The sequence below is a fragment of the Phacochoerus africanus genome, chromosome 3 (genome assembly GCF_016906955.1).
Source record: "Phacochoerus africanus isolate WHEZ1 chromosome 3, ROS_Pafr_v1, whole genome shotgun sequence".
NCBI classification, from domain to species: Eukaryota; Metazoa; Chordata; class Mammalia; order Artiodactyla; family Suidae; genus Phacochoerus; species Phacochoerus africanus.
In genome coordinates this window covers 6,148,054-6,160,185 of record NC_062546.1, presented here as the reverse complement: position 1 = coordinate 6,160,185, position 12,132 = coordinate 6,148,054, and the positions used below count along the sequence as shown (strand labels likewise).

The 12,132-nt window shown below is 45.1% G+C and overlaps 1 protein-coding gene across 3 annotated transcripts; it reads left to right on the top strand.

The window, feature by feature from the left end:
• The first annotated feature begins 1 nt into the window (after position 1).
• Positions 2-11,529, top strand: CSTF1 (cleavage stimulation factor subunit 1). 3 transcript variants are annotated; one of them, XM_047770815.1, is made up of 7 exons: positions 2-135; positions 504-575; positions 3,016-3,213; positions 5,021-5,298; positions 5,460-5,657; positions 7,173-7,563; positions 10,693-11,529. In XM_047770815.1, the coding sequence occupies exons 3-7, from the start codon at positions 3,045-3,047 to the stop codon at positions 10,950-10,952; spliced, it is 1,296 nt and encodes a 431-aa protein (XP_047626771.1). In that variant the 5' UTR covers positions 2-135; positions 504-575; positions 3,016-3,044; the 3' UTR covers positions 10,953-11,529. The 3 variants fall into 3 exon arrangements, with proteins under 3 accessions (XP_047626771.1, XP_047626773.1, XP_047626770.1); XM_047770814.1 differs by lacking the exon at positions 2-135 and adding an exon at positions 210-302; XM_047770817.1 differs by lacking the exons at positions 2-135; positions 504-575 and adding an exon at positions 209-302.
• Positions 11,530-12,132: the final 603 nt, after the last annotated feature.

Below are 12,132 nucleotides of genomic sequence, written 5' to 3'. Positions count from 1 at the left end.
ACATCCGAGGCCGTTCGAGAGCCCACAGGGCTCTCCGGGTCTGACATTTATCGGTGAGACAGCAGGGCTTTGGCGTCAGGGCCCCTGCGTAGGAGATAAAGTCTGAGGAGGTGAACGAACCTCCCGAACACGCCCGTGAGTAAGATGGCGAGAAGGGCAGGAACGAGTGGGTTCGATCGATAGCGCAGCGCTCGGCGTGACGCCCTTTGCGCGTGCGCAGTGCACCTGCACGCGGAGCGATCGATTGGGCAGGATTCGCGTCTCCATTTTTCTAGGAGAGAGCGGGAGACCGGAGAGAGCGGGTATGGGGGGCCCGGGGTTCGCGGAGAGTGGCTGGTGCGGTCGGCTGGGCCCTTTGGGAGACCACAGGAAGGGGCGAGGCGGGAAGGGTCGACGGTGAGCGATGCGGCCTGTGCCCTGAGTTGCCAGGCTAAGGCTGCATTTGCTCCTCCTCTTCAAAGGCCTCGCTCTCACTCTCTTGTCCATCCCCACTTGGCCTCTAGGTCCGGGTGATAGCGGAACGTACGGTGAGGGGGGCGTCTGTGTTCTTGCCGCGGTGCTCCTTCCAACTCCAGGTACGACCAGTCCTGGGTGGGCCTCTTCCTATCCTCTGGCCGCAGCCCCTTCACCTGCAAATTGGGGATGGTAATTAGGCACTTACTCGCCCAGCGAGCGAACGTTCTTTGGGAGTTGGGAAGCAGGGCTTGTCCTGTCTTTCTTATTTTAATCCTTTGGTACGCCTCCTGATGCTCCTGGCTTAAGTGGAGATACAGGATGGAATAGTGCTCAAGCTCTGGGCTCTGGTGTGGGCAATCCCAGTGGCCACTTTAACCTTGGACGAGTTTCGCAGCAGCATTCTGTTTGCAGTGTTTCCTACTGTTTGCAGTGTTTCCTAACCTTTTTGAGCCAGTTTGATCATCTCTGTTGTGTCCTAGTGGGTGTATGTATATATGTGTGTGTATATATATAATTTGTTTTTTCTCCGTATACTTTAAATATATCTTAAGAGTTTAGCGTGGTGTTTGGCAATTGCTTAGTAAATGTTAGCTGTTGGTATTAACACTCATCAGTGCAGCACAGTAAGAACTCAGGCTCTGGGCTCAAATAGACTAGTTTAAGGTTCAGGTTCTGCCATTTACAAGCTCTTGGGTCCTGGGTTAAGTTAATCTCTCTGGGCCTCTCTACCTCTAAAATGGGATTTGATGAGGACTGAACAAGGTAATGCATATTAGTTGCTTACAACATGTGTATTACTGTATTAAATGTCTAATGGATTTTTGCTGGTTCATTAAATTTTTAAGGAGCACTACAGGCAGTGGAAACAGCACAGTCTCTAGAGTCAAATCACCTGCATTCTAATTCACGTTCCTTGGGCAGTAGACCTTGGCCAAGCTATTGCCCCTACTCACCTGTAAACAGGATTACTGAACCTCCTTTATAGGGTTTTTAGGATTAATTGAGAGGAAATATGGTAAAAAAAAAAAAACTCAATAAATGTTAGCTATTCTTATTATCATTAGCCTCAGTAATTCTCCAGGGGGCAGTGTGTAGTTAAAAAACACTGTTCCCCACAACACCTCCCACTTGCAGTCACCCCTGTGAGGTACAACAATACCAGTAGATACCAGTGTTAGCTGCCCACTCACTGCCCCTTTTCATAATCATCTCTCCTGTGCTTCTGCCTTCCAGTTTTCTTCTCTGCCACAGCTACCTATATGCCTTTGACTTTTTGTTGTTGTTGTTGTTATTTCCCCAATACAATTTTTTTTTCTCCCATACAGCATGGTGACCCAGTTACACATACATGTATACATTCTTTTTTCTCACATTATCATGCTCCATCGTAAGTGACTAGACATAGTTCCCAGTGCTACACAGCAGGATCTCATTGCTAATCCATTCCAAAGGCAATAGTTTGCATGGATTAACCCCAAGCTCCCAGTCCACCCCACCCCTTCCCCCTCGGCAACCACAAGTCTCTTCTCCATGACTTTTATTCTTTATTGCTGTTTGCTCCGGCAGCCTTCCGGCATCTGTACAGACCTACATTTATGTACAGACATTGATTTTTATAATCAAGTTATCTAATCATGTCCACCATTTGGAGTTTTTGTTTTTGCACAAACCAAAAACCAGCATCTACAGTTTTTTTCTCTAAGACAAGGGAGAACTTGAGCCCTTATAAACCAGCCTGAGTGCATAGCCCTTCAGATTTTTCCATTTTTTATAGTTGTTTCACCATATCCCATTTGCCATTATTTTATCTGCGACCTACACCTACAGCTCACTGCAACGCCCAATCCTTAACCCACTGAGCAAGGCCAGGGATCGAACCCGCAACCCCATGGTTCCTAGTTGGATTCATTAACCACTGCACCACGACGGGAGCTCTGCCAGTATTTTATTAAGCCATTGATCTTTGAATCTTTCCGAAGCATTCAACTTGATTTCATTTTCATAGCACAGTAGCTTTTTAGTCTCATGTTTTGATTTACTGCCTAAGGAAATCATAGAATTTAACAAGCTTAGTTGCCTTAAAACATATGTTAAGAATGAACATAAGTAAACCTAACAGCTCAGCTGGTGCAGGCAGTAGTGTCTAGACATCTGACGATACCAGCTGTCTTTCCCATTGCAAACATGAGCCAGTGTTTTATTAACAGAAGAAATGGAAGACTGTGGGATAGCAGTAAAGAATAAAAATCACAGGTGGGTAGTTTGGCAGAAAAGAAAAGTTGAAGAAGAGAAGTCCCACTGTAAATATTGGCTAACAGGATTTGAACAGTTTCTTCGTGCTGCTGCGCTCCATGCTCTGCATGCACCATCTTGTTGAACCTTCACGAACCTATTTAACAGCTGTGAACCTGCTCCCAGAGAAACAGGGCTGTTGACCGAATAAAACGCAGCTGATAGAGCTGGGGTTTCAGCCCTGAAGGTCTGACCAGATTCCTGTGTTGCTTCTGTGATGGCCCAGTGCCTCTGCCCTTCATCATCCGCTTGTCTTCTCTCTTGCAGCTGGCAGGGAAACTGTCTTCCTCTCTAAGATGTACAGAACCAAAGTGGGCTTGAAGGACCGTCAGCAGCTCTACAAGCTGATCATCAGCCAGCTGCTCTATGATGGCTACATCAGCATTGCTAACGGCCTCATCAATGAAATCAAGCCTCAGTCTGTCTGTGCACCCTCAGAGCAGCTCCTGCATCTCATCAAACTAGGTAACTCGTGCGTGCAAGTTCCTTGTGTCCGTGACAAGGTTTCAGATGTTTTTCACCAGTGCTAGATGGTGAAGGAGTAGGCAGAGATCCAGATTGTGATGGTGTCCAGCCGGTTCTAGCCAAAGGATCGGCATACGAATCATCTGGAGCTTTCTGCCATTGTTACGGACTTGGTTGAAGTCTCAGCTCAAGTGGTCACCTCAGATGCCTCTTCTTCTCTCCTAAAATAACCCAGATATCTTCCCGGTACTTCCCCCGTTGCTCTAAAACAACACTCCCGTTTCCTTCGTGACTGAATCACTGCCTGAGGTTTTCTTCATTGTTTCCCACCATCTATAGCACCTCCCCCCAAAAGACTGCACATTTGATAAAGGCCTTGAACTTCTTCTTGTGCAGCAGTATATCCTGGTGCTTGCCTGGGTCATAGAAAGCACTAGATGGAGTAGAGAATCGTCCGACATGTTTACACCTTTTGCCTTGCAATGTAAATTGTGAGAATCTGCCTGAGGAGATAAAATCAATTCCGCGGAAATGTCCAGCGACATAAATTGGTCATAAATGTTCTTGTATCGGTAAAATTGGATCCAACAACTTGTTGTAGATCACATTTATTACACTGGCCAGGTGTTTATTTTGTATGATTAAATGACCAAGTTAGGTCACACTGCGTTACATAGTATGAGGTTTTTTGGTTAGTTTGCCTTTTTTATGGCCACACCTGTGGCACATGGACGTTCCCGGGCCAGGGATCGAATCTGAGCCTCAGCTACACAATGCCGGATCCTTTTAACCCATTGTGCCAGGCCGGGGATCAAACAAACCTGCACCACCACAGAGGCAAGGTTAGATCCTTAACCTGCTGTACTACAGGAGGAACTCCATTATTTTTTAAGAAATGAAACAATTGTGTACATGGAGGAAGGTCCAGAAGAACTCCTGCCACCATGATAAAACAGTAATTACCTCTGATAAACAAGGTTATTTTTTATTTTTTGTTTGTCTGTATTTCTAATTTTTCCTGTACTAATAAACACTGTTTATATGCCAAGTTATTTTTAAACTTAAAATGCGTATTCTTGATAAACTTCAGTGTACTTAAAGCTCAACTTTCGGAGTTCCCATTGTGGCGCATTGGTTAACGAATCCAACTAGGAACCATGAGGTTGCGGGTTCAATCCCTGGCCTTGCTCAGTGGGTTAAGGATCTGGCATTGCCGTGAGCTGTGGTGTAGGCTGCAGACACGGTTTGGATCCCGCGTTGCTGTGGCTCTGGCGTAGGCTGGTGGCTACAGCTCCAATTCGACCCCTGGCCTGGGAACCTCCATATGCTGCAGGAGCGGCCCAAGGAATGGCAAAAAGCCAAAAAAAAGAAAAAACCTCAATTTTCAAAAATGTTTCACTGTATTAATGCTAACAATATATCTGACCTAATGAATTTCAGAGCTCCTACTAACAGTTCTCAACACTAAAAGTATTAAAAATCAGGATGGGAAGGAATGGACAACTACAGAACTGCTTCTTTTGAGTTTCTGTAGTGTGGTTAAAGTAGAAAACTGTGGATGTAGCTGTCTAGAGAGATGACTTTGCTGTTGGAGCCTAACCTGCCACAACCCATATGCCTGACAGCATTGTCTCTGTGTGTGCCGTCAGGTCAATGTACGTGATTTTGTACAGTATTAGATGTCATGCTGTTCCAAGAAATAGTAAGTTGACATTGGCAAGCACCTTTCCCAGTTCAGATCCAGAACTTGGTCTTGCCCTTTAAAATAACCTTTTTGTTCCCCACCTTTAATTGTTATTCTTTTCAGGAATGGAAAATGATGACACTGCCGTTCAGTATGCAATTGGTCGGTCAGATACAGTCGCCCCTGGCACAGGAATTGACCTGGAGTTTGATGCGGACGTCCAGACTATGTCCCCAGAGGCCTCAGAGTACGAAACATGCTATGTCACATCCCATAAAGGACCATGTCGTGTAGCTACCTATAGTAGAGATGGGCAGTTAATAGCTACTGGATCTGCTGATGCTTCCATAAAAATACTTGACACGGAAAGAATGTTGGCCAAAAGTGCCATGCCAATAGAGGTAAAAATCGCAGGAGTATTCTTGCCGTTTTCCTTTGGTAGTTCATTCTTGGGAGAACAAGGGCACAGTTTAAACCAGCTTTCCTGAGCGGAGCGGTGGACTGTGCTTTGAGTCGGACGGGTTCTGCACCTTGAGCCTCTCTTCTCTTCTTGCTGACCTAGGTCATGATGAACGAGACCGCACAGCAGAATATGGAAAACCACCCAGTGATCCGAACTCTTTACGACCACGTGGATGAAGTCACATGTCTCGCCTTCCACCCAACAGAACAGATCCTTGCTTCTGGCTCAAGGGATTACACTCTTAAATTATTCGATTATTCCAAACCATCTGCAAAAAGAGCCTTCAAATACATTCAGGTTAGAAATGTTTGGAAAGGAGCTTTGTGCTTTTTTTTCCCCTTCATAAATACAGTGAGCTACCGTGCGGCTCATCTCTTTAAAAGTAGTCTTGAAGTCCTGCTGCGGCACAGTGGATTAAGAACCCGACTGCGGCGGCTCACGTCAATGCAGTGGCATGCATTTGGTTGCCAGCCTGGCGCGGAGGGTTAAAGGACCCAGAGTTGCCTGCAGCTGTGGCTCGGGTTCCAGGAACTTACATGTACCACAGGTGTGGTCATTAAAAAAAAGTAGTCTCAGTTCTCATTCTGTAAAACAAGAGGACGGCGGCAGGGACGCAGTGCCTGCCTGGAGTGGCACAGTGCACATGCTGTCCTGTGCCCACTTCCCCTGCAACCCGAACAGCCGCTGGTCACAGATCAGAGTCCACGTCACTCTTTAAAGTGACTCTTTAGAGACGAACCACAACCACCTTCTCTAAAGTGTACCTTCCAGGAATTACAAAAATCCCTCAGTTGAAACTAACGAGTGTTTGCTGGGAAAGCAACATTCGGTGCCCTATTTTGAATATACAGTTCAGGTATACTAATGTTTTGGTAGTGGCTTCTACTTTTTTTTTTGTCTTTTTTGTTGTTGTTGTTGCTATTCCTTGGGCCGCTCCTGCGGCATATGGAGGTTCTCAGGCCAGGGGTCGAATCGGAGCTGCAGCCACCGGCCTACGCCAGAGCCACAGCAACGTAGGATCCGAGCCGCGTCTGCAGCCTACACCACAGCTCACGGCAACGCCGGATCGTTAACCCACTGAGCGAGGGCAGGGACCGAACCCGCAACCTCATGGTACCCAGTCGGATTCATTAACCACTGCGCCACGACGGGAACTCCGCTTCTACTTTTTAATAATTCCTTAAATTTTTGGAGTTCCCGTTGTGGCGCAGTGGTTAATAAGGTTTGATCCCTGGCTTTGCTCAGTGGGTTAAGGATCCGGTGTTGCTGTGAGCTGTGGTGTAGGTCGCAGACTCAGCTGGGATCCCGAATTGCTGTGGTTGTGTGGGCCGGCGGCTACAGCTCCCATTAGACTCCTAGCCCAGGAACCTCCATATGCCGTGGGTGCAGCCCTAGAAAAGACCAAAAAAAAAAAAAAAATCCTTAAATTTTTGACTCCATATTTGGAACCACAGCACAAAGTAAAGAAGCTGTTCTTATACTTGTATACAAGTTGTGTTTATGTTTATTCATTAATCGTATGTGAGTGTTTCATAGATTGATAATACTCCCCTCTGAGTTCACCCACTGTTTATTTGTAAATAATGAAGCTCACTTCTCTGGTCTTCGGAGCAATCTCACCAGTAAATAATTTTGGAAGTCTTTGTTCAATGATACTTTGATGTATTCCAGAAAGTTCCTTGTTCTTCTCATACCCATGTACTACCTGATTGTTTTTTGGTTCTTTGTATCAGCCAGGTATTTTCCACAATTTCTCTAGGTTGACCTGTTCACCACTTGGTCCCTTAATCCTTAATGTCTCTTTCCTCACAGGAAGCTGAAATGTTACGTTCCATCTCTTTCCATCCCTCCGGAGACTTTATACTTGTTGGCACTCAGCATCCTACTCTTCGGCTTTATGACATCAACACCTTTCAGTGTTTCGTCTCTTGCAATCCTCAAGATCAACACACCGATGCTATATGTTCCGTTAATTACAATCCTAGCGCCAATATGTACGTGACTGGTAGCAAGGACGGCTGCATCAAATTATGGGATGGCGTTTCAAATCGATGCATCACAACTTTCGAGAAAGCACATGACGGTGCTGAAGTTTGTTCTGCCATTTTTTCTAAAAATTCTAAATACATCCTGTCAAGCGGAAAAGACTCTGTAGCTAAACTTTGGGAAATATCAACGGGACGAACGCTGGTCAGATACACAGGTATGTGAGAAGCTGCTATTACCTCACAGTTCTGTAGCATTTTAGTTTCTGGAACGCTCTTTTGGATCCTCAAGAGCTCCTCACAATACGTCTGTGAATCAAATAAGAGGCAGAGTTGGAAATAGCACCACTGTTTCTTAACTTGGCTCTTCTCAACATGCCACAGCTAAAACTAGATCTGATTGCGTGCACGGAATACTTGAGAATTCGGGGGTCCGTTGGTAGACCAGTGGCCTGCCCGTTTCCCACAAAAACATGAAAGCCGTCCCAAGAGAAGCCTCATTCCTGAGGGAGGAGAGGCGGCCCCCAGGGGAGAGCACGGTATTCTGAACCCGGGTGCACAGTGGGCCCTTGAGACAGAAAGACAAAAAGAAGTCAGTCTGCTTCTCATGAGTGCACAGTGGTCTCTAATTACAGCCGTTGTACCAGCGAGCTCTCTTCAGGAGATCTGTTACCCCGTCAGGAGTAGTCGGTGTTCAAGTGTAGTTGTTTGATAGTGCTAAATACTGTGTTTCATACTTCAGTTCCTTTTACAGCAGCAAAGACTGTTTGGTAGGAAACTTCAGCTAGTTTCCTCTGTTGTGAGATGTTCCTACACTCACCATAACCAGAACTTTAAAACGCACAAGAAAACGTTGTTGTAAGGGACCCTGCTGGAGTGTTAATAAATTAGCATTTTAGAGAAGCAAATTGAGGTGTTAGTGTCATCTGAGCCACTAGGGTGCAGCATGACCTGTCTTAGGGTTGTCTCTGTAACACAGTTTGCTTCCTGCCCTGTCTCGGCTTCTGGTGTAGATGGTACAGCTGGCAGGTCTGGGGAAGAGTCATTTTTGTTTTATAAATGTTATGGGACGGCTTATGATTATGTGGCGGATTAGGTTTGTTTTGCTGGAGAATTGGGAAATTCCTTTTTTTCTAATTCACAGTTTAAGACTTATGTGAGCATGTTTAGATCTGCTTTTCCAGTTTTAATGTTTCATTAGAATTCAAAGGCCTCTTGAAATAAGGAAAAGTGAAAACTATCAAGTAAACATTAGAATTTTTGATGTTAAAAGTTAATTTAAGATACTGTAAACAATATTGAAATGCTGGACTAGGGAGAAAATATTCACGGCATGTATAATAAACATGTCAGACGCTGGTCAGTGAACCCAAGAAACAATGACCAACCTCACTATAAGCTACGAAATTAAAGTGAAAGTATCTTTTTTGGTTGCCAGTTTTCAGGAATTTAAACGACTAATATTACCTAGTATTGATAAACATTTTAGGAAATTGCATTGTTAGGAGTCGATTGGTAAAATATTTCTGAAGGGCAGCTTGCCATCATATATCAAAATTTTAAACATATGTATTTTTGACTTGCTACATCTGCTCTTAGAAATCCAGTCTAAGAGTTCCCATTGTGGCTTAACAGACCAAGAACCCACCTAGTATCCATGAGGGTGCAGGTTCAACCCCTAGCCTGGGAATTTCCAAATGCCATAGTTGGGGCCCTAAAAAAAGAAGAAAAAAAAAAAACTCAGCCTAAAAAGACTCTTGGGCAAGCATCCACACACACACACATAAAAAGACATCCCTCCCAGAGTTCTCTTGTTTTGGGTGAAGGATCCGGGGTTGTCACTGCTGTGACTCGGGTCGCCACTGTGGCACGGGTTTTGATCCCTGGTCAGAGAATTTCCAGTGCTGTGTGTGCAGCCAAAAAATGAAAGTAAGATATCCACCACCTCATCATCTAGAGTAGGGGAAAGTGAGGTACAAGATGAACGTCCAGAAGGAGCGCTGAGGAAATCGTTAGGGATCCTTTCACCGGCATCTAGACTTTAAAAGTAAATACTCGAAAAAATAATAAGGCTAAGTACTCAGTGGTGTTTGTTGAACACTTCCGCTGCATGGAGGGTCATCTCCCCTCATTATAATCCCCACGACACCTCGTGGGCAAGTGCTGTAGTTATCTTGGTGGAATAGAGAAAATTAAGGCCTAAGGATGTGAAGTCGTTTGTTCAAGGTCACATCACAGTAAGCACTGAGCCCAGGTCTGACACCCAAGTTTGTGCTTCTATCTGTTAAGCTACATTCCCTCTTTGTAGATCTCTACCACATACTGCTGAATAAAACAGCATATGCTGTGTGCCCTGATTGGTGTAATTTACAAATGAGTGTACGGCATGCAGAGATACATGGAACAGACATTCATTAAAATGCAGTCAGAGGGTGTAAAATTATCAGGCATTTCTTTTTTAATACTTTAAACATGGAAGATGGTAGGTGTGGGGTTTTGTTTTTTGTTTTGCTTTTTAGGCTTGCACCCTCGGCATATGGAAGTTCCCAGGCTATGGGTTGAATCGGAGCTACAGCCACTGGCCTACACCACAGCAGAGCAACACAGGATCTGAGCCACGTCTTTGACCTACACCACAACTCACAGCAGCGCAGGATCCTTAACCCCTGATCGGGGCCAGGGATGGAACCCGTATCCCCTCCTCGTGAATCCCAGTCAGGTTTGTTACTGCTGAGCCACAATGGGAACTTCTAAAATATGGTTTTTTTAATTCATGGTTATAAAACATAAAGCTTCCTTTGGGAGCGTGGATGTTCATACATCTCAGTGATTCTAGTTCTAGGAATTTAATCCTGAAGAAATAAGGTGTTCTGTGCAAAGAGTGTTCATCACAGTAGTACTGCTGGGTACAAACTAAACACGCTTAGCAGGAAAAGAATCATTAGGTGATGGTGCTTTCAAAGGGTGGGGTGCTTTGCAGCCAGTAAGACATGGGGAAATGCATCCAACCTGAAGTTGAACTAGGGTAGAGAAGGTAGAGGTCATGCGCCACCACATTTGTATTCTTTTCTCTTTTAAGGTGTTTTTATGCCTAGAAATACATTAGAATGCCAACAGGTACAGTACACAGGTGGATGGGTGGGGCCCAGAGGTGATTTTCTTTCTCATACTTTTTTATGGCTTCCAAAAGTATACAATAAATGTGTATGACCTTCAGCAATTTTAAAATGTTGTATTTAACATCTCCAGAACTAATAGCAAAAGTAGGACAGTCGAGGGGGTCTGAGGTGTGAACTTGGGAAGGTAGCCCTGGCGCCCGGACCCTTAACCTCTCGGTCTCTGCGTAGGCGCTGGCTTGAGCGGACGGCAGGTGCACCGGACGCAGGCCGTGTTCAACCACACGGAGGACTACGTGCTGCTGCCAGACGAAAGGACCATCAGCCTCTGCTGCTGGGACTCGCGGACGGCCGAGCGCCGGAACCTGCTCTCCCTGGGCCACAACAACATCGTGCGCTGCATCGTGCACTCGCCCACCAACCCCGGCTTCATGACCTGCAGCGACGACTTCCGGGCGCGGTTTTGGTACCGGAGGTCGACCACGGACTAGGGCCACCTGAGCTGCCCGCGTTAGCAGGGCCTTCCCTGAGGCCTCTGCCCCTCCTTCCCCGGGCCCATCACCAGCTCAGTAGTAAGTCGTTGTACCATCTTCGGCGGTTGTGCCGCCACCTGTACGTGCGTCTGGAATTTGTACAAAAGAATCTTTTTTTACCTTGATGGAGAATCATGGTGGAAAAAGTTGGAAACAGATCTGTGCAGTTGTTCTGCATTCACTGATTATTCCAGTGTGATTTTCATCAGTTTTGTAAATACAGGACTAGCCGTTTCTCTTGACTCTCTTGATCATTTGAAGAAGGATAGGGTATTAAAGTGTGTACTAGACTCAAGTGGATCTGCCATGAGGACTTGTCATTGGGATAATTTGTCAACTTTCCTGCCTGTTCTACATCCCCTTTGTGTGCTTCCTTTCAAAATACATCTGGGCAGATAAGTAGGCATATGCAGCTCTGAGAATCAAGAGTTTTGTGCCACATTAAAACCGCTTTAGAAAAATCCATCAATTCTACCTTAAAATTCTGACCGTGTTCTGACACATTCTGATAATAAAGCTCAGATCCGCAACGTCAGTGTTAGCACCTTTTTCCCTTTGGTGGCATTAGTGGCCGCCTCCCATCCGACCTCCTGCAGTGCTTGTCTTGGTAAATGTGTGTCTGAGGAGATGATTACCACTCGACGGGGAACACTGAGAATCTATCCTGTCTAATCAAAGTCAGGTGATCCCACTGCCGCTTGTCTTCATGAATGATTACTATCGATTGACTTTGTTCTTAAGTAATTTTAAATCTTATTTTTCAGTTCCTTTCAGCATGAACCATAACTGCTCGGGCCGATCTACACAGGAGCTGTGTTCTCAAGATTTTTGCAGTTAACCAACTAATAACAAGTTTTCTTGTCCTGGAAACTTTTTAGGCAGCGACAGTATTTCTTTGGATTCAACTCTAGCTAAAAAGTCAGAGAGCCCAAAACAGAGATAAACTTTGGTTTTACTTTAGTTCCCAATGCAAATACCTCATGGTCTGGGTAGGAGTACCTAGAAATATAATCTGGGATCATTTGATGAAGATAGCAAATAGATGAATTGTTTTATGTTACAGGAATTTTATAGTCTTCTGAAGTTTATTCCATAAAAATTCTGCTTTAGACATCATCCTTAAGGATCATTTTAGCTC